At 30.9% G+C, this 21,716-nt stretch overlaps 1 protein-coding gene across 7 annotated transcripts in view; it reads left to right on the top strand.

Annotated features, from left to right (window-relative positions):
* Positions 1 to 19,099, top strand: part of LOC142332171 (deoxycytidylate deaminase-like) — a 37,614-nt gene extending 18,515 nt beyond the window's left edge. Inside the window, exons 4-5 of one of the 7 annotated variants that reach the window (XR_012758186.1) lie at positions 2,801 to 8,993; positions 18,876 to 18,961. Coding sequence is in view for 5 of the 7 variants with exons in the window: in XM_075378444.1 (XP_075234559.1) it covers positions 8,940 to 8,993; positions 18,876 to 18,999 (178 nt within the window). In the remaining 2 variants the exon portion in view is untranslated. Of the gene's footprint in view, positions 1 to 2,800; positions 10,398 to 18,875 lie in introns of those variants that run through there. The other 6 variants (XR_012758187.1, XM_075378444.1, XM_075378447.1 and 3 more) reach the window with 6 other exon arrangements.
* The last annotated feature ends 2,617 nt before the right edge of the window (positions 19,100 to 21,716 follow it).

Genomic DNA, 21,716 nt, shown 5'->3' with positions numbered 1-21,716 from the left:
TTTCTTTGCGGAAGCCGTACTTTGCTCTACTCAGGCTGATGAAACTAAACACAATTTAAATAATTTTTGTACTTTTTCATTAAAATTATTAAATGTTTTTTCAACTTTTTGAAACGACTATATATAGTGTTTTGGTACTCTTCATTTACTATTTGTTGAATAGAAAAACATTCATCCATTTAATAAACAATAAATAAGAGCAGTCGACCTAATAATAAAAAAATAAATAAATTTTATCACATCACAAGGCTGTATTTCACTGGAAAAAATAATACATTCATTCTGTAAGATATCATAGTACTGACTGATCTATTTCTGTGACCCGTAGTCCCATTCAGTAGCCTCCTGCAAATTTTGTTAATAAATTAGATTCTTTCATAGGATATAATTTATGTTAGTAATATAATCATTAATAGACTGTAGTGCTCTAGGGATTGAATATTTGAGCGTACTACAATTATACTGGCTAAAATTGTTCAATAAATAACCCAACTAGGGTCTCCAATAGTAGTGAATCCTGCACTAATCACATATTTATAAACTGTATTAATAACCAATTTGTAAACCTGGAACATACCAATGTTGCAGGTTTAATTATGAATACCAGTATAACAGATCATTTCTGTATGGCCTGCCACATTCTAACGGGAAATATCAAAGGTTCTAATGGTGATAATTTGTTTTCTCGGAAAACAAATCTGAATGAAAAACCGTGGTTTAAACAAAAAAAAAAAAGAAGGGAAATAGTAAATTTTTATGATAATGGAGATAGATATTGTAACTGAAAAATTTGTTGAAAAATTATGAGAACTTACTGATAAGAATTCATACAAAATTTATTAACCCTCGTAATTTAAGATCAGTCAGATCCTGGATTACAAAAAGGTTAAGAGGATGCATATGAAAACATGATTAAATGGTTATTTTAATATTTTTCTATGCATTGAACTAAAAAAGAAATACTGCAATTAAAGAAATCCCAAATTATTTCCCAGTTTCCTGCCTAAGGTTCAGCATTGTCATTCTCTTTTTTCTTGTATCCAACAAATAAATATAGTTAAAAATATTTTTTAAAAATATAATTAAAAATTAGAAAACCAACTCTTCTGATATATGTAGCTTTAAAAAGTCACTATTATAAAACCCTAGTGCATTCTAAGCCACTCAGAATTATTATTAATAAAGAGTTTTGATCAGATTTTTTTGTTTTGAATAAGAAAAATTTCCTGAGTCTTTAAACTTTCTAAAATAAAACCATTTTTAAATCAGGGTGAAAACTAACCCCAGGGATTTGCAGACCTACTCATATTTTAAGTAACTTCACCAAAATTATTGAAAAAGTAATAAGGATTAATTTATTGTGCTTCTTAAAAGCGTTTAATGTAATCGATCAAACCTGGTATGGATTCAAGGAAAATAAATGTGCAAAAGAAGCCATCATAAAATTAACACAGATGATTGCTAATAACCTTGATACCGATAAAAAATAATCCATTTTGTTTGGATTAAACAAAGACACTTTACATGGTGCCTCGTGATAAATTATGTTTTTTTTTTTTTTTTTTTCTTTAGTTTTGTATTGTATTATTTTGAAAATAAAAAAATAAAATGGTGATTGAATCATTCATTCATTAATTGAAGCATAAATGTACATTATTTGTGCAACCTTTGAAAATTCATAACTTGGTTCACACCCAAATCAAATATAAAAGTTGAAACTTTTATTGTAATTTTCTTTTATATAGATGTATATTATGTGGAAAAATTAGATTATTATCCCAAGCCCCAACAGAGATATCATCAAGCTTCAAACTTTCAAAAAATTTTAATTTTTTTTTTTTAATTAAAAGTTTTAATTTTCAAATTTATAAAAAAGAGGAAAGATTTATCAGTTTTCTTACTCTAGCTGCAGTAAGTGCAGCAGCATATGTAATAATTTAAATTCAATTCTGAACTTCATTCTGATCTCTACTTCATTGCAAATTTAAGCTCTAATACTGGAATTTTTTAAATTCCAGTATGGATCGGAAGTCATTTTCACTTATTAGGCTTATTAAATGCTTTTATGTGTAGGGAACAAATTAAAGTGAAGAATTTGATGATAAATGGTCATGTGATATTTTAGTGTAATCCAGTCCAAAGATGGTGGTAAGAATAATACTGATAAATAACAGTATTCATGCTTTATAGAAACCTAAAAAAGAAACTAAATTACAAAATACAGATTAGTAATAACTACAGTAACAAAAGTACAGAAACTTTTGATGATGAAAAATTCATGACTTATTTTTTACCGTGACAACAGAAGCATAATAATGAGTAAAAGGATTAATTTTTTTTATCTTTAATGGATATCTTTAATTCACAATTCACAACTTCACCCCCCAGACGAACTAGTGGCCTCGGGTCTATGGCTTAAAACCTTTTCTGGGATAATACAAATGTATCCTGCAAATTCAGACAATGCAACGTGTCATACTGCTAATGAAATGCTGGATATGTTACAGGAATTTTTTGGCCATCGTTTGATATCAAAAGGGTTGTAGGCTTCAAGATCTCCAGATCTTACACCAGTAGACGTTTTCTTTCAGGGGGTATTTAAAAAGTGTAGTTTTTAAAAACAATCCTCATATGCTTGACGAATTGAAGGCTAACATTGAAAGTGAGATTACAAACTTTACTGAGCAAACATTATGAAACGTGGCTGCAAATTATTATGATACTTAACTTATACCAAATACAAGTTAATTTATTTTAAGTAATCAATTATAAATATTATTAATCCTTTTTTTTTTTTCAGGCAATTTACTCCTAAAAATCCAGAAATTGTAATTAACTTTACAGATTTGGATAATATTTCACAGTTACCGGATACACCAGTTAAATCTATTTAAATATCATCATGATTAAAATAGAAATCAAAATTTATTTTATTTAACATGTTTTTTTAATTTTTGTTGTAACATTTTTTTACCAGTGTTTTGTTGTCAACTATATCTGAGGTCTGTTCAAAAAATACATAGACTAACATCATAAAACAAAATTTACTTTATTTAGAAGTTACTTGTCTGGGTCCCCTTCAAAGTACTCTCCTCCGACGCACACACTTATCCCAATGGTATTTCCACTTTTGGAAACAGTCTTGGAACGCTTCTTTTGTGATGTTCTTCAGTTTCTTCCTTGCATTTGCCTCAATCTTGGGAATCATCTCAAATCTTCTTCCTTTCAAAGGTCTTTTGAGTTTGGGGAACAAGAAGTCACAAGGAGTGAGGTCAGGTGAGTAGAGTGGGTGAGGAAGAACAGTGATCGAGTGTTTGGCCAAAAACTGACAAGTTCTGAGGGCTGATTGGGCTCGAGCGTTGTTGTGATGAAAAAACCAGTCACCACTCTTCCACATTTCTGACCTTTTCCGATGGATAGCGTCCCTCAGACGTTTGAGAACTTCAATATAGTAAGTCTGGTTCACTGTGGAGCCTTGGGGAGGTACTCATGGTGGACTACACCCTTAGCATAAAAAAAAACTGTCAACATCACCTTCACATTGGAATGAACTTGATAAACTTTTTTTTTGGACTGGGAGATGTTTCACCACCCATTGGGACGATTGAACCTTTGTTTTGATGTCATAACCGTACACCAAAGATTCATCACCTGTTATGATCTTTGACAAGAACTTTTCATCTTCTTCTGAACGTTCAAGCAATTCTTGACAAGCCTGGATGCTCTGGGCTTTTTGCTCGTCTGATCAGGCATGGAACAAATTTTGCAGCAATGCGATGCATCTTCAATTTTTCGGTCAAAATCTCGTAACATGATCCAACTGGTATACCATACTCTTCAGTAAGCTCTCTGATGGTCAGATGTTGATTTGCCTGTTCATTTTATCTGTTCATTTTGTGTAAATCGTCAGTTGACGTGGAAGGACGTCCAGGACGCTCATCTTCTTCAATCAACTGACGACCATCTTCAAAACATCCATGCCACTTAAAACATGTTGCATGCTTCGTAGCAACATCGCCGTAAGTCATCTTGAGCATATCAAAAGTTTCACTTGCAGATTTTCCGAGTTTAACACAAAATTTCACAGCAACTCTTTACTCATTCAAGTCACTCATTCTAAAATCTGCCAAACGGAAAAAACACACTTTACAAAGAACCACGTAGCTAAGCAACCAATAATGATATTTGAAATCAAAAAACTACGTTGTAATCAGCTGATCTGTATGAACATAAGCGGATTTGACTGGAACCAACTGGACCCGAACAATTCAAACAGTCTACGTATTTGTTGAACAGACCTCGTATTAACAATGATTTTATTGTTAAACCTGTTTTATTTTATTTCTATATTGTATTGTTTAATGTAGAGAGTAGTTTAGAGTTAGTGTGCAGTCAGTCTTGTATTAACTATTCTGAAGACATTGTCATTAATTAAAACCACTAAAAACAGTTTACATTGATCAGTAGTCTTTCAATTCCAAATGGAATTAGTTCAACGTGGGCCAGGTTTATTACACAACTAAGTTATAATTCTAGTTCTTTTATGTCAGTAGTTTGGTATGATTTTATCACATTGTATTACATTAGATTTATATCGTATGAAGTTTTAAGAGTTCTGACTACTTCATTTATATCTACTGGGATGGAGTAGAGTTAATTTTAACTAACTATACACCCACCTGGTTGGTCTAGTGGTGAACTCATTGCAAATCAGCTGATTTTGAAGTCGAGAGTTGTAAGGTTCAACTCTTAGTAAAGACAGTTATTTTTATATGGTGGCTGGGTCTCAGTTAACCGCACATCTTAGGAACAGTCGACCTGAATCTGTACAAGACTACACGTCATTTACATTCATACATATCATCCTCATTCATTCTCTAGAGTAATACCTCTCGGTGGTTTCAGAGGTTAAACAGAAAAAAAAGATAGAAAACCACAATACTTTGAATTTATATTTGATGACAGTAAAATATCAAAATTTAGTTTGGAAATTAAAATTACGTTTCAGATAATAATAAAATGTTCTTACATTTTAATTAATTTTTTTTTTTTAATGAAAAATTCAGTAGAATTATTGGTCATAGGTGATTAAATGGGGAAAACAACAACAGTGATTGTGGAATTTATGAATGTAATATATAGTTAAGTATATGTAAAATAGAAAATTCAGACATAAGTAACAGAACCTAATGTTAATTCTGCAGATATTTAAATAATTAATATTCTTTAAAAAATATAATGGTTTAAAAAATGGTCCAATCCATTTATATGTCTGACAAGTTTCTCATTGTCAGACATTAACTGGATTGGTTATAAAAAACTTTAGCATTGTATTAAAAAAAAAAATCCTCTTTATAAACTAATGATGTTAATGTCAAACACATTACTTTTATTTTTGAAAGTATTAAATATAATAAAATATTGATTAAACAAGAGCCTTCACAAAAAAAGATGTTACCAGATCTATGCTATTATTTATTGTGTTACCACATCAGGGGTTTACATATTATAGAACTTTACTATCAGATCTTTATACAATGTTCCTTTTTTTTCTCTTGGTTTTCTTCATATTATTAATTAAATTTATTATTATTTTTGCAACTTCTCGTTTTGTATTTTCCGTTAAACACCCAAACTACTTTAGTTTAGTCTATTCAGTCTCTCTTGCATTGCTCTATGTCCTATGTCTTTTCTTATCGTAGAGATTCTTACCTGATGCATCTTTAATGCACCTAATTTAAATTATGTTATTTTATTTTCAAAAATGTGATGTATTCTTGTGATATTACTTTTATTTAATGCAGATTAATTATGTAGCATTGATTTCTAAAGTATTTATTATAATACTTTATAAGTATTTATATTTTATTTATATATTTTTTTTTGTGATAATTTTTTTCATTGAAACATTTCTTCCAGCTGAAATTTTTATAATTATACCATAAAGTGATTTTTTCAGACTTTTTTTTCCAGTCAATCACACCTTTGCTTTCAGTCCATTCATGCACTGTCATTTTTCAGGTTTCATTTCTAGTTTTTTTTTTTAAATCAGAATTGTTGTTAGGATAAAATAGCTGCCTTTGCTGACCTTAATTTTTAAAAAATTTGGATGCTCTATGCCATTTGGGAATCTTATTTTAGAAAATAAGATATCGACATAAAACCAAAGTTTAATTTTCTAAAGAAAATAATTCAACATTTTGTAGTTATTAGTTTTCTGTTACTTGCAATATTATAATCATAATCCCTCTTATTCACCCACAGAGCAGTTCTTCAGCCTTTCATTCTACGTAATTGAAAATCGTAATTTATTCTTAAGACTAGTCATGTAATCACAGCCTTGCTGTAATACCTAAGTTATGTTAACATTAGTAATTGCCAGACCACTCAAATATTCATTAAACACATGTGTTTAATGAATATCGCTTTATTTTATATAATCTTTAATAAATTTATTACATTTTGAATTGTATTATTTTATATTTATATGAAGTTAGTTAAGGTGTAAAATTATCTTTAGATTACTTGTTTTATAGTTCTGTTTGGCTAGAACAATTATGTGTTTTAATTAATTACTTAAAAGATAGTGAACAATATGTTTTAATGAAATAGAATAATATTTAACATTAGTCGGTTCAGTAAATAAAAAGAGTCACGTTCTTTTTATTTGTTTGTTTATATTATTAAGAAGAAAAAGAAAGAAAATGAATCTTAACTTACTTTTATATTTTAATTAATTAGAATCGGAAAGTAAAATGAAACTAATAATCTTCAGGTATAAACATCACTCATATATAAACTTATAAATAATTGTACATTTAACTTTATGTAAATATTATTATTGCTGTATAAACTATTGCTGCTTTTAAAATGAAAAACCTTTGGAAATATATCAGATCCAGTCAAAATATTTTTGTTTTATTTTTTATGTTACTGTACAAAGTGTATAAAGATCATTGATGATTCCATTCGTTTTAATCCATTCTGTAGTTAGGCTAATTTCTTACAAAAAATTTTATGAACATACAATTTTATGAACTGAAGATTAGTAATGTTGGAACATTTATTAACAATAAAACAAATGTTTTATGCATCTGGTTGTTTAAGTGCAATCATTTTTCTAAAATATTCAGAGCATTGCTTAAAAGTGGTTAAAATGCATTATGTAGTGCATTATGTAATTATGTTTTGTAGTGTTGGAAGTTAAGATTTTTAGATAAATTAGATCTTTTTGTTAAACATATTCCTTGTTAAGTTATGCTATGTGCATTTTCTTAACCCGCTCCAATGTTATTTTATTTATGACATTTGCTGTTATAAATTCTAGATACTTAAACTTGTATACTGTTTTTATTATTATGAATTTGAATTTCTTTTGTTGTACTTTTAGTGTTAGAGAACCATGAGTTTTTTCAAAAGAAATTTGCAGACCAACTTTGTTGACGCATTCTTCTAATAGTTGTTCTAATAGTCTTCTAATAGTAATTTTATGTTTAACTTCCTCATTTTTGGCGAAAATTGCAATATTGTCAGCAAAACCTAGGAGACTGATATTTATACCTTTATTCTAAATACCTGCATTAATATTTTCATGTATATTTAATTCCTTTAATCTCTTTTGCCATTTTCCTGATCAGCTTTTGCAGAGGGCAATTAAAAAGAATAGGTGACAGTCCATCACCTTGTTTAACTCTGGTTTTTATTTGATAGGGTTGAGATAGTAACCTAAAAAAATTTAACTTTTGAAAAGGCGCCTGTTATGTGTCTTAACTATTTTGGTTGTTTTCTTGTCAATTCCAATTTCTTCCGGTCTCTTGAATAAGGAACACCTATGAATAGAGTTTTATGGCTTTTTAAAGTTTACAAACACTGTTATTAAACTGGGTGTTTTTTAGTTTCTGATAATTTAATACTGATTTTAAGTTAAATGTTTGCTCAACACAACTTCTTCCAGGTTAAAACCACCTTGATAGTCACCCAATTCCTTTTCTACTCTTGGTTGAATTCTGTTTGGAAATCCTTTGATAATTTATAAGGGACTGATAAAAGTAAGATTACTTAATTCTGCTTTGTCACCTTTCTTATGATGTGGATGTATTAGTGCATGTTTTTACTCCTTTGGGACCTTTCCTGCTTCCAAATATTTTCAAACACCTTTTCTAAGTTTTTGCTTATTTCATTTGATATGTTCTTAAGCATTTTGCAACAATACAGTCTTCTCCATTTGTTTTTCAAATTTTTTACTATTTCTTTAAAATTTCCTTTAGTTGGTGGTTTTGAGTCGGGTGTTTGATTATTATTTACGTTTGGAAACTTAAATGTTTCAAGGGTCTTGGCAGTTTAATAGTTCTTCAAAATAGTTAGCCAGTGCTTTAAGATTGTCTTGCGGAGTTATTAATTTATTTCCATCTGTGTCTTTAAAGTTTGTACATGCTGATCGATATCCGTTCAGTTTATATTGAAACGTTTGATGAAAGTGTCTGATTATTCCGGTTAAGATTATTTTGGCTTATTTCATACATTTGTTTTCAAATTCACGTTTTTATTGCTCTAATAACTATGCATGTTTCTTTTTTAATTTTAACCCGTTCTAAATTTTGTGGACTTTGATTAGAGTTGTACTTTTGCCACATGTGATCTTTAAGTTTAAGCATTTTATTTCACTTTTCATTCCACTATTAACGCCTTTCTTTTTTAACTTGCTAAAAATTTCTTCAGCAGCCCTAGATTGTTTAATACTTTCCCAGTTATTGTTACATTTATTTATATTGGATTAAAGTTGATGAATTTGCTCTTAATATTTTACGCATGAAATTTCATTGTTGATGTTTTTCCTGTGATTTTAGGGAAGAATCTAACTTTGACTAGAGAGAGGTTGCGGTCAGAATCAAACCCGTTCATTCTCACTTTGTTTAATATCTCTGTCATTTGATTTTTAGATACTGTAATATGATCCAACTGAAATTCATCCAAGATAGAATTTGGAGATTTACGTGAGTAGGTTTTCTTTTTTTTTAATTTTTCTGTTGACATTAATCGTAGAGCAGATGTTTTGCAGAATTTAACTAATTTTTTGCCGTTCACTTTTGTTTTGTTGTGGGCTGGGCATATCTTCCTTTAAATTCTCTCTCTTCATCCTCTCTTCCAGTTTGTGCATTTAAGTCTTACAAAAATTTTGATACGTTACTGGTTTAATTATTTTTTTTACGGGTTTACTTCATTTTTCAAATTTAACCAGTAATGGTCAACTTTATCTGGATTGTTTAAATTATTCTGATTAACTGTGAACATGACAGTAAATTATGTCATAATATTTGTTTCTATACTAAATTGTTAAAATGGATAATCTACTGCTTGCATGTAAATTGAATAATATTATTAACATATGCTTTGTCTACTAGAAATGCTGTTCCCAAAATTTTAATTTAAAAATTTAGAATCGATTTCTGCTTAAATACTTTGCCTATTCCATTAATTTACCTGGTTTTATTAATGAGTTACATTTAACATCCCCATCTGCAACCTAGGAACGCATCCTGATGCCCACAGCTAGGCTTCAAATCCTTAGGACAGAATTTTTATATCTAATTGGTATTATTATTTATTGCTAAAACTAATTTATCTATATGTTTTTTTTGTCTTTCTCTGATTTTGTCGGCCTATTGGATTGTTCTTGATGATTGAGGTTATTTTTAAAGATAATTTGTAAATTTTTCTTCCTAATATTAAATGAATTTTCTAATAATATTCAAAAACCTAAAATTACATACTACCTTATTAAAATTGCTAATTTTTAATTTTAGCATGTTTTAAGATCATCTATCTCCTAAAAAACCGTAATCATAGTTTACAGTCATATCAGTTTGTTGTCATATATGTTTGCATCTTTAATAATTATAAAAACAAATATTAAACTAAAACTATTATTTTTCATTCTAAGTGAGTGCCATAGCTTGTCATTTATCTTGTGATAAAGAAATTGTTAAATCATAGCTGCTTATTAAATAAAAAAAGTAAATTTATGAAATAAATTACACTAGTTAACTAAATAATTACACCATGAACATTACACTTAACTTCATAATGTTTTGAAGTTACATTGCTCAGTTTTCTTTCATATATCAATGATTATATATATATATATAAATTAGTTATTAAATGCAAAAAACATAGGCATCATCTATCTTTAACAGATGTTACCTACTTTTACATGATCCTTCTAGTTGTAATAGCTTGAATGTTAATTTTTTTAATTTTATGCAACTTTTATGTTACCATTATTTATTAATCATTCAATCAAAAATTTGTTATTTGTTTTATATTGCTTAGTACTAAAAAAAAAATTGTTATGATGTATTTTTTTAATAAATTAAAATAAGTAATAAATATTTATTAAGATTTGAAATTTGTTGCTATGTTAATTTTTTATCCTTATTTTTAGTTGCATGAATGATATAATCGGATGGATAAAAATGTTGACAATAAAATTCATAGGAATAAAATGATTCTCTCCATATGAATAACGAGTTCATTTCAGCAGTTTTCATAATCTACCCTGTATAAAATGTTTAATGAACAATTTGGGTAAAAAAAATTTTGCCAAGTGGGTTTTTCTACTACTGTTTGAAGAAGACAAGAAAAAGTAAATGAAAATAGTCTTGGCATTTCTCTACCGATATAAGAGAGAAGTGATAAATTACCTTATTGTATTGTTACTAATGAAATACGGTTTATTATAAAATACTAAAAATAAATGCCGAACGATAATGTAGAATCAATTAGGAATTATTTCAAAACAAAAAGGAAATTCTTAGCATGCAGTAAGCGAATGATTTGTTTTTTGAGACCGGAATGACTTCTTTCTTATTGATTTTATGTCAAGCATAATAAATGCAATTACTTAATTTGAAAGTACTTATGGTACTTAACTTAAAGATTAATAAAGAACAACCTTTGAATTCTATTTAAAATAAATATTCAAGAGAACATTATGGATAAGGTTCTTATACCTTTCTGCCTGTCAGTCTCCTGGCCTTCTGATTTTGCACCTTCCAGTAGGTTTGGGTTATCGCGTATGCTTAAAGGCCAATCTATGGCCATCTATCCAATCTATAAGGGCTATTCAAAAACTGAAAAATGTCTTATTAATCACATGTTACCTATGCATCTAATAAAATCACTTGTCCGCTAAGGTACAACCCTCAAAGCAGCACAATATCAAAATATAAGGCAACATCAGCTTTTGGGAAACCACATAAAAGAATTCCACACCTGGAATACTTAGCAGACCGCATCTAAAGAGATGGTAGTTCCTTGTGACATCAAATCTGCACTACAGGGAATAGGTGTAAATCTCTTGTTTGAACTGTTCAATTTTCAACATGTCGCATCCATTTTTTTCATACATAAGAACACGCTTAACAAGTATCTTGCACGGTTTATTTTGAATATAGCTCCATAGCTTCTTCAGCGTTTTAAAATAAACTTCTGATATCATTATGGTTCTAGGTTCTATAAATTGTCTGTAAATTCCCTTGCCATCCCAAATCACAGTTACTACATTTTTCTTTTTGATGCCGTTTTTGCCTATTTACCTTGTCATGAAATGAATGTGCACAACTTTCAAAATGTTATTTGACTTTTTCTACAAAACTTGTTTCCAGTAAAGAAGAAGAAAAATACAATTTCAATATATACAACGTGCACTTCAAATTCAGTGTTTCTTGATGATTCAGCGATTTACATAAGTTATCCTTACTCCCCGTGACTACTGCTGAACTTTGGTTGCAGAATTTAAATAATACACTGACATTTTGTTAGTGATTATTTTTATATCAATTTTTGCAGTAAAGGCTGATTTCAGTTATTAATGAATATTAATAATTGTTGATTTATCAGTATTAATAATTAATATTTATCAATATTAATAATGCTGATTTTTTAAACTTGGCGACTAAATATATTTTTCATTTACATTAATGTAAATTATAATGATATTTTAGCGTTTTATTTATCATATGTTCTCTACAATTATTTTACCTGGCAACTCTAATATACTATTAGTCATTTTTATAAATTAAATGTACCACAAAATTACCAAAAAATAAATCAATTTTATTTTTAATTTCTCTTGTTTATGTAATTTTATATAAAAATTTAAATGCATTATTTTTTGCTACTATTAGCTTATTTTCATTTCTTGAAGTTTTTATACAATAATTATCATTTATATGTGAAGATCAGTGCCAAACAGGCATAAATGCATTTTCGTTAGTGTGTATAATTCATATTCAAAATGTCATTTACTGTACGCTACATAAATCTACAATACAATAACACGTAAAAATTTCACTCTTCCTTTAAATATACAAAAAGAGTCTTCATATTTAAAAACCGATATCTATATCTTTCATTTAATCACTAGTCTAACCTTAAAAGGGAAATGAAATATTTTTAATTCATCGTTAAATTGCGTCAAACTATGAAGTATTAAAATAATATTTAGCACTGTAAAAATGTAAATAATTTACAATAGCGTAGTTATTAAGTAGTTTTCAAATTTAATCTTTTCATAAATAAGAAAAAATAAGCTTCTTTTACCAAATTTTAGATTATAATCAAAACAGTAAAATTAATTACCGATTAAATGAATGAATATATAAAAAACCAGTGATATTAGAAGCCATTTATTTATTATTTTTTTTTTTTTTTAATTGCTCATTTATATACCTACTCTGATCCGGATGATTTGAAAGCCAGTTTTATTTTGTCATAAATATGCAAATTCTAGCCAAGAGTTGAAAGTTGAACTGTTCCTTCAGCAATGAAAAATACGCTTGTTAAAAATAAACAACTTAGCTACAGCTGGTGCAGTATTGCGTTATGCTAATACTTAGCCATTTTCTTCCGGTTTTACTTGTTTTTAATGCGTAATCCAAATTCTTGTTTAACCGATTAACAATACTTGTACGCATCTTTACTTACATCAAAGAATGACTTGATGGCATTTGATTTTTTTGAAGAGATGACACAGACAACATTATTATTAATCCTATATTTTTTCATTAAATTTAAATTTTGTTTGGCCGGACTAAAATTATTGTTTCGAAAACGGAAGCATTTCCTTTATGAGTGAAGATATTTTATTCTGGCTAAAGTGAAGGTAATAGCCACATTGAATTCAGAGTAGCTGTCTGTATTCAATCACTACTTTTATTTTTACTTCTAACAATTACACACAAGCACGCACACATTGACACATTATTTCTCGAACTTATCTCTTGTCTGCATTACTGTGTCCTCTTTCTCACTGCTTCTGTCACTAATGCTTTCAGAGAATGCGTTTCTTCATTCCAAAGCAATCTTCAGAAGACTTTGAATAATCTGAGATACAACCATAATTCATACTTATCTGAAATTCATTTTATCTTCGTTCAGGCATTTATTGCTGATGGGACAACAGTTTCACGGTAAAAACAAATCTATTAATTATACCGACTTACTTTTTAGACTAATCCTTAAGCGCTTTGCTTCCTAAGACATGAAATTATGGTTATCTGTCTTCTGGCATATTTAACAAATCTATTTAAAATTTTTATTTTGTTTCTCTAAACTCATTTAAATGGTTTTGAATGAATTTATCACCATCAATAATTGAGATTATCTACAAATATCTGGAACGAATTGATTTGAATAGGAATGTACATTCATCTTTCTTTGTGAATAAAAGATTTAACTACCGGTATTTAACGGGATTTAAAATTTATATGATGTGGCCATCCTCTCAGCATCGGTAGCAATGGGTAGAAGGCCTCAGCAAATCAACTCGGCAGGACTGCCAGCCCACCAGGATACGGGCACTGGCTGTCAATTTGGCTGCTTCAGCAGACGAAAATATCATTGTTGCATGCTGGGTCCAGCCAAAGGCAGGTCTCATTCAGGCAACCCTCGAAGTAGAGTCACCACCCAATTTCTTATTCATGGCCAACAGTACTTCCTCTTAAGTCGCCTCAACGTCCAAATAAGGAGTCTGAGCAGCAATCTTTTCCTCAAAGCTGGCAGTCGCCTTGTGTCCTTCAATCAGCCGGACTTCAATATCTTCACCCTGTCCTTGGCTTCCTGAGAGTATACTCTTAGCCATAGCATCCTCAACAGAAGTTTTAACCTTGCGCGTAATAAATCAGCATAAATCGTTCCTTCCTGTCTTACAATCACAGTGGTAGCTCTAGGTTGATCACGTCTAGCAGACTTATCCGGTTCTCCGGTGAGGTACAGTATACAGTCAATCAACCGTCGTCTGGCCCAATACTCCAGTCTTCTTAACGATTGCCCCTAGTTTCCCTTTAGTTGTAGAGAAAATCAACGGGCGATTCTCCACAGCATAAATCGTATTAAGACCCAGCAGAAGACAGTCGACGATGTCTTCTCCTTCACCGCCCACTGCCAAAAAAAGGTATCGCCGACCGAAGTGAGCTCTTCACCTAGTATCTCTACAGAACCAGGGGCTAAAGCACTCTTGTTGAGCTTCAGCCTCGCCCCAGGCCAGATACCACAAACATGAGTCGCGAAGAGGGTCCGTTTATCTCCAGTAAGGTCCAGGATGTATACCTTGGGTTGAGGATCCTCCTCGTCAGGTAACCCCTTCTCCTCCGACACTCTTTCATAGGCCTGATTAGGCCATCTCCCAGTAAGCAATTGTTTAAATTCGTCAATGGTCCCGGACTTTAACATGCTCAGCAGTGTATCCAGATCAGTTCTCACCGTTTGCGTATATTTGTCAGACGTATTTTTCTTGACATCCAAATCCTCAGTGACTTCTTTAACATCGTTGGCAAGGTTAAGGATTCTCTTCAGCGACAAAGTAATAGTCATCTTAATCGTGGGATGACTTTTACACAGATTCTGAAGTCCCTTTATCTCCTCAATTAATGTTTCAATCTCCGATGCAGCCTCCTCGCTCGAATCACTACTAGGCAGTTTTCTTCGTTTTGTAGGCTTCTCCTCGGGCCCCTTATCAGGCACACCAGTCTTAGTGATCAACGGTACTAGTTGACGGCGTAATGACGGGTGATCTAATCGTTTTCTTAGATCTTCTAAAGGAAGCCTCAAATTCCATTTCCTTAGGAGGCTCAGCCCTTCTAGGAAGGAGATCTCACCAGATAATGAAAGAGGGTAAAATTCCTGAGAATTTGAGCCCCCACTCGATATTTTTTGGTGGTGGGGTGGGGTGGTTGGTTTTTGGGGTTTTTTGGGGGGGGGGTAGGTAAAATGTATCCCTTCAAATTTGAGGTCGGGGGTAAAAAATTTTTTGGGGTGGAAAATTTACAGCCACGTTCACAATTCACTAACCAACATTGTGATAATTTCTTAATATTCTTTAGTTTATTTATATTTATAAATTTGTACAAAATTTGATCTGTTTTGTTTTCTTTTTTTATAATTATAAGATACTAGCTGTACTTGCCACGCTTCAGTGTGGCACATTGTGGTTGCATGGATAGAAATGAGAAACAAAACAAAGCGTACGTTTCATAGAAGTTTAATTTTGCAATACTTGTGGATATACAATATTTTTTTGTTTTTCCACTGTCTGCGTAGATATAAAGGCTATCTGGTTTGCCGACTCGGGAACACGCACATACAGTTGTCCATGTGAGAAGCAATCCGCATCTAAATCTAAACCGCACAATTCTAAAGATTGACCTTGAGCTTTATCGATTGTGATTGCAAATGCCAATCGAATTGGGAATTGCAATCTTTTAAATTGAAATGGTGTATCGGTCGGGATCATGGGTATTCGAGGAATGAGGACATCTTCACCTTTGAAAGGCCCCGTTAAAATCGTTGCTTCCACTACGTTATTCATCAATTTCTTAACTGTGTGGCGTTGCAGAGTTTTGGCCGATTAATATTCCGCAACAGGATAATTTGGCACGCCTATTTTCAATTTTAATTTGTGTGGTGGCATCCCTGGCAGATCAAGTGAGTTTAAAAATTCCGTTTGATAATTAACTACTTCATCTGCTTTCACAACGGTGTCTATCGACTTATATGTAATTTCCTCACTTTGAATGCCGGATTGAATAACATTATTAAGTCGATAGACATCTTATTCTTTGCGGTAAGGATAGCTCGTTCACTGAGCCGATCGTGATTTCTATGATTAATTTGAATATCAGGAAATACTTTTTGATCGGTTCTTCTTTCGATGTTACTAAATTACAAAAATTATCAGGAAATGATATTCGTCTAGACGTCTCATCGACTGGCAGCTGTCCGTTTCCAATGTCCAGTAACTCGTGAGAATACCTCAGCTGATGGATCATTCTACAACTGGACACGCATATTCGTAGTCGACTGCAATGTACGTACGTGTCGCCACAGTGTTGAATATTTCAGGCAAGCATTTATTTCGTCTGCTGGTGTCGATCGAGAAATTACAGGCAATGTTTGCCTAAAATCTCCTGCGAGCAATATCAAAGCATTCCCGAACGGTTGAACGTTTCCACGCAAATCTCGTAACGATCGATCAAGAGCTTTAAGCGATTTTTTATGTGCCATCGTGCATTCATCCCAAACAATGAGTTTACATTTTTGTAATACTTTTCCCATACAGGATGCTTTGGAAATATTGCACGCGGGTGTCTCGATGATTTGCACGTTTAATGGCAACTTCAGAGCTGAATGCGCAGTCCTTCCACCTGGTAACAATGTCGCAGCTACTCCAGACGAAGCAAGAGCTAAGGCTATGTCATTTTTTGATCGAACCGTTGCTAGAATCAATCTAATGAGGAATGTTTTCCCAGTTCCTCCTGGCGCATCCAAGAAGAAGGTCCCCCCCAACTCCGTCATTTATCATTTGCATTATGCGATCATAAATAACTTGGGTTAATTTGGGAATGTTTGATCGGACATATGACTGAAGATCACCGATGTTGTAACTTTGTTCACGGCGTAAATCGACATCAAATGAAGCAATCGCAGCTCGGGTGGGTGTTGGCATTCCCAATCGACTAAGAACTTTATTTGCATTAGCTAAGCGCTTGTCTTCAATATTTATCGATGCTTCGTTGTAAATGCCTTCTGTAAATTCAGACAAAAGTGAATATTTAACCTAACAAAGATTTTTTGGTCATTATGTTGGGATATTATTTTCTGTGTATTTGGTTATTTCGACTTTTTTTGTTTGCACAGTCTCAAGTCTATCTGGGCTATAAGAAAGTCGGGTGTTTTAATTTATTTTCAGTAAGTCATCCTTCTCGGTGGCTTTTTCTGTCATTATTCAAATATGGAATTATTCTGTCGTGTTATTCAAAGGGTATGTGTTTTAACATTTTATAATTTATACAATTTTATCATTCCCTAGATTTTATTTTTAAACAACCGTGACTGAAGCAGAAGCAGGAACAGAAAGAAACTGGCAAAACTGTAGTACGCCTACGAAAAGAAAACACGAAGAAGATTCTACACTGTAAATTGTCTTTTTATTATAACCTCGGGCAAAGAGATTCTAAACAATAAGTTGTTTATTACTACTTTCGGGCATTATTTTCATTTGTACATTAACGAGGAATCAGTCTTTTATGATCTATTCCTGATTACTATTAATAAATTACAAAAATTAAAATTACAATATTTACTTCCTTTTCATTAAGAATAAAATGCTTTTGATTTTTTTATATTTATTTTGGAAATGCATCGGTAAAAAATGAACATTAGATGAACTTCAGATTTACAGAATTTAATGTTTTCTGTAGGGATTTGTTTCTAGCGCCGACATATATTCTCCGAAAATATAATATATATTCTTATTGCGGAATGCTAAGTATGCTGAGACCTTGAGTCTCATATATTTTTAACGACGAGATTGAAGCTCAATAATGACTCGCTTCATGATAACTAACGGTAAAAGAATCAATGGTGGTTGTTTATTTACAATTTCGTTTTTGAAAATTCTGTACAAAAAAAAGAAAACCAATCGGAAGCATAACTTTTTAACAAACTTGATATCCGCTCCAGGAAATGCTTAATAAACTGCCCTAGCAACTTAACTAACCGTTCCATACTTGCCTCACTGAATTTGGACAGTTTAACACCAAGTCTTCAGTGATTGGTCGCTTACAGTTTATTAGTTATTTCGATCCAATGTGGTTATCATAAAAAACTACACTACATTTGTTTTGATAAACTGAATGAGAACACTACATTTTCATATATTAATAAACAATACGCGATTGTATTTAGTTTAAAATTCTCTTCAACTTCAATATTAATTTTCAAATCAATAACGCCCATTTTTATTGATTCATCCTGTCGCGAACATTCAATCACGTACAAGGGATATTTGTTTTTACAGTCTGAAAACGTATATGGGGAATCGGTCAATTTATAATACAATTGTTTAAAATCGACAAAAATTTCGTACATCAACATCCGATCACCTCTAAATCCTCGTACGTATAACAGCTTGAATTTATAAATACTTTAATATTTTTACCGTTACACGAATCAAATTCCAACGCATTCTTAGTTCAAACTTAGTAAAGTTTGAACTAAGAATGCGGTAAAGCGGCTGCAAATGTTATGAAACGTACAAACCTGCATCGGGATCACAGGAAATCATTTCGAACATCTATTGTAAAGTTATTAAAGGTATTGTATAAGTATTTTATTAGCGTTAATATTTTTGTAATAAATTGAAGTCATCAAACAAAGGTGTAGCGTTCGTTTTGAAACACCTGTTATTTGCATTTAAACATGAAACTACAAAAAGATTAAGTATTGTCTTACTAGTTTTATATTATAATACTTAACTTATACGAAATATAGTTAATTTATTTTAAGTAATCGATTATAAATATTAATTTTTTTTTCAGGAAATTTACACCGGAAAAGACAGGAATTGTAATCAATTTTACAGATTTGGACAGTATTTCACAGTTGCCGGATACACAAGGGAAACCTATTGAAATATTATACAAAATTTATTTTATTTATTAACGTGTATTTTTTTCATTTTTGTTGTAAAACTCTTTTTACCGTTGTTTTGTTTTTGACAAAATACATAATTTAGTTTTAAATTACGTATTAGATAATAAGAAAATTTAATTGTGTGTATTATACATTTTATGTACAATAAAAAAAGTTATTCAACATGTGATTTTTGACTTGTGAATTTTGTTTTCCAGTCGTTTACATTTTTCCTTTCAGTCCATTCATGCGCTGTGATTTTTTTCAGGTTTCATTTACATTTTTTTTTTAAATCTCAGAATTATTGTCAGAAGGCGAAAAATGTAATATGACCTTCGTTGACTTCACTTTTTACACAAGAACATCAGTAATAATTGAGTTATTTAAATAAGTTACACAAATATTATAGTAATTGACAATACAAAAATAAATTATACGAATAATATGATCCGATAATTTTTTACAGTGTAACAAAAGTGACGTGACTGTGAGCATTATTATCATTATTAATTTATGATCATTATTGTATAATTATCGATATTAAATGAAAAATAAATGTATTACGTATTCAATTAATATAATTAAATAATTATAAATAAATTAATAACTATAATGTTTAATAATAATCATTCTAACAGTCACGTCAATTTTGTTATCAAGTATCTTTATATATGTAAATATTGTTGTACAATCTTGTGTACCTAGAATCATGTAATTAGGATTTTAAAGTTGTTGTTCCTACTGCTCAGCAGTTTCTTAAACAGAATATGAAAAGAGGAAAACTGACTGTGTTACAAAGAATTCGAAGTAGGTAATTTGGTAGTTAATCTAGAAAAAAAGCTGTATTCTAAAATTCTGAATAATTGAAAGGTTACAACGACAATGGATGTATTTTAATATTATAAATGATTTTAGATGAGTAACCGCGTAGTATAAAACGTATTACAAGTTATACGATAAATTAATATATACGATTAATTTGTCCATTTCCCTGTGTGGAGTTCCTCCATGATGTTAGTCAAATTCCATCTGTTCTAAGTTTTATAAGAGAAAAGTGAAACCGTTGGAACTCATCGACATTATTACTATAACTGTAAAAAGACATGTTGAATTAACCCTTTCGGCCTCAAGCCTATTTTGTAAGTACTAGTTAAAAGCCTCGAGCACGTTTTTCAGAAAAAGTAGATGTTTGGTAGAAATGCCACAGAAATAACAATATACACGATAAAATTATGAAAAAAAAAAATGTAATTACTCGCTGCGATCCAAAATGGTGTTACACCCTTGATTAATTATTTAAAAAATAAAATTCGACTTTTTTCATTAAAAAAAAAAATACTGAATTTGTTCTTTATTTGAAAAAAATCCTTGCAATTTATATCTAATCTATCACTGTTTCTAAAAACTAAACTTATTACTGAACAAAATAAATAAAAAATTTACTTAAAAATTCATATTATTTACAGAGTTATTGAAACTTGTGTTGCCATTTTTTTTTGTATCATTTATGCTTTGAAATTTCAAAATAATTCTAAAATGGTGCGCTGAAAACATTTTACCAAACCAAGGGGTTGCTTGTGACGATATTGTACTCCAGTAACTCTAATCTTTCTAATTATCCCCGTATTCAGTATGCAAGCTATAAAACCTTTCATTTCAGAAACGGTAATATTTTTCCATTTTCGGTACGGTTCAAACAGCCTATTTCTATTTGCATTTAAATATTGATTTGCTGATCTGTTGGTTTCTTTCACAAACAACTGGACATTGTAAAAAAAAAAAAACACCGAACTAACGAATAAATCTGATATTTTACGGATCACGGTAACTAAAACTACAACTAACACTATAATTGAAACTCTTAATTTCATAAAATAATATAATATCAAAAAATAATCCCTTATAAACGGACGGGGTAACCAAAACATAACCGTGAATGCACGGAACAAACTTCTGTTTACATTTGAAATTATCGAAAGTTTGAAATCGATTATTCTCTAAAATACGTATCTAAAATGAAAACAACCTACACTATCGATATCTACGAAAAGTAAGCTTTAAGAAAAGATACTATACGAGCGATCTAGCAGTAACGTAAAGAAATATATGAACATAAAAACTACATACCGATATATCGTACGGGTGAGACTTTTAGCACAACCACTCGTGTACGATATATCGTTACCTTGAGGCTCTAACGGTTAAAGTATTGCACATTTACGATACTGAAAACATAAATAAACTATAATTTAAAAAAATAATACATAATTACGTAGTTAAATCTATTTCAATGCTTTATTCTAGATGTATGTTACTGTAACCGGCATTATATATTTCTACGTAAAATATTATTAGTAACATAAGACTGTTTGTTATCCCTCTTGGAGTTTGAACTCGATGTATTAAATGAAGTTCAGTTTCCTAAATGAAAATGATAACAGAGAAAAAGACCGCAGTTGCCCTGAGGTAGATAATCCCCACGTCCGGAACACAACATCTACGTTCCACATCCAGGGCGGCAACAGCTGTACTCACGTACATTACATATAGCTGGCCAACGGGGTTCCTAGTATTGTTTCTCGGATATACTTTTCTCGGCCGATTTTCATCTGCAGGCCGAATTAGAGGACTGGATTTCGCGGCCACCTGCAGATACGAAATTTTCACTGATTATGGAAAAGGATTGATACTGCCTTTAGAGCTGGCGATGTGGCGGCCACGGTCGAAGTTATTTGCAGGTGTAACGG

Source organism: Lycorma delicatula, chromosome 11 (assembly GCF_047948215.1).
Source record: "Lycorma delicatula isolate Av1 chromosome 11, ASM4794821v1, whole genome shotgun sequence".
In the NCBI taxonomy this organism is placed as follows: Eukaryota; Metazoa; Arthropoda; class Insecta; order Hemiptera; family Fulgoridae; genus Lycorma; species Lycorma delicatula.
This window is presented reverse-complemented; position numbering and strand designations above follow the sequence as displayed.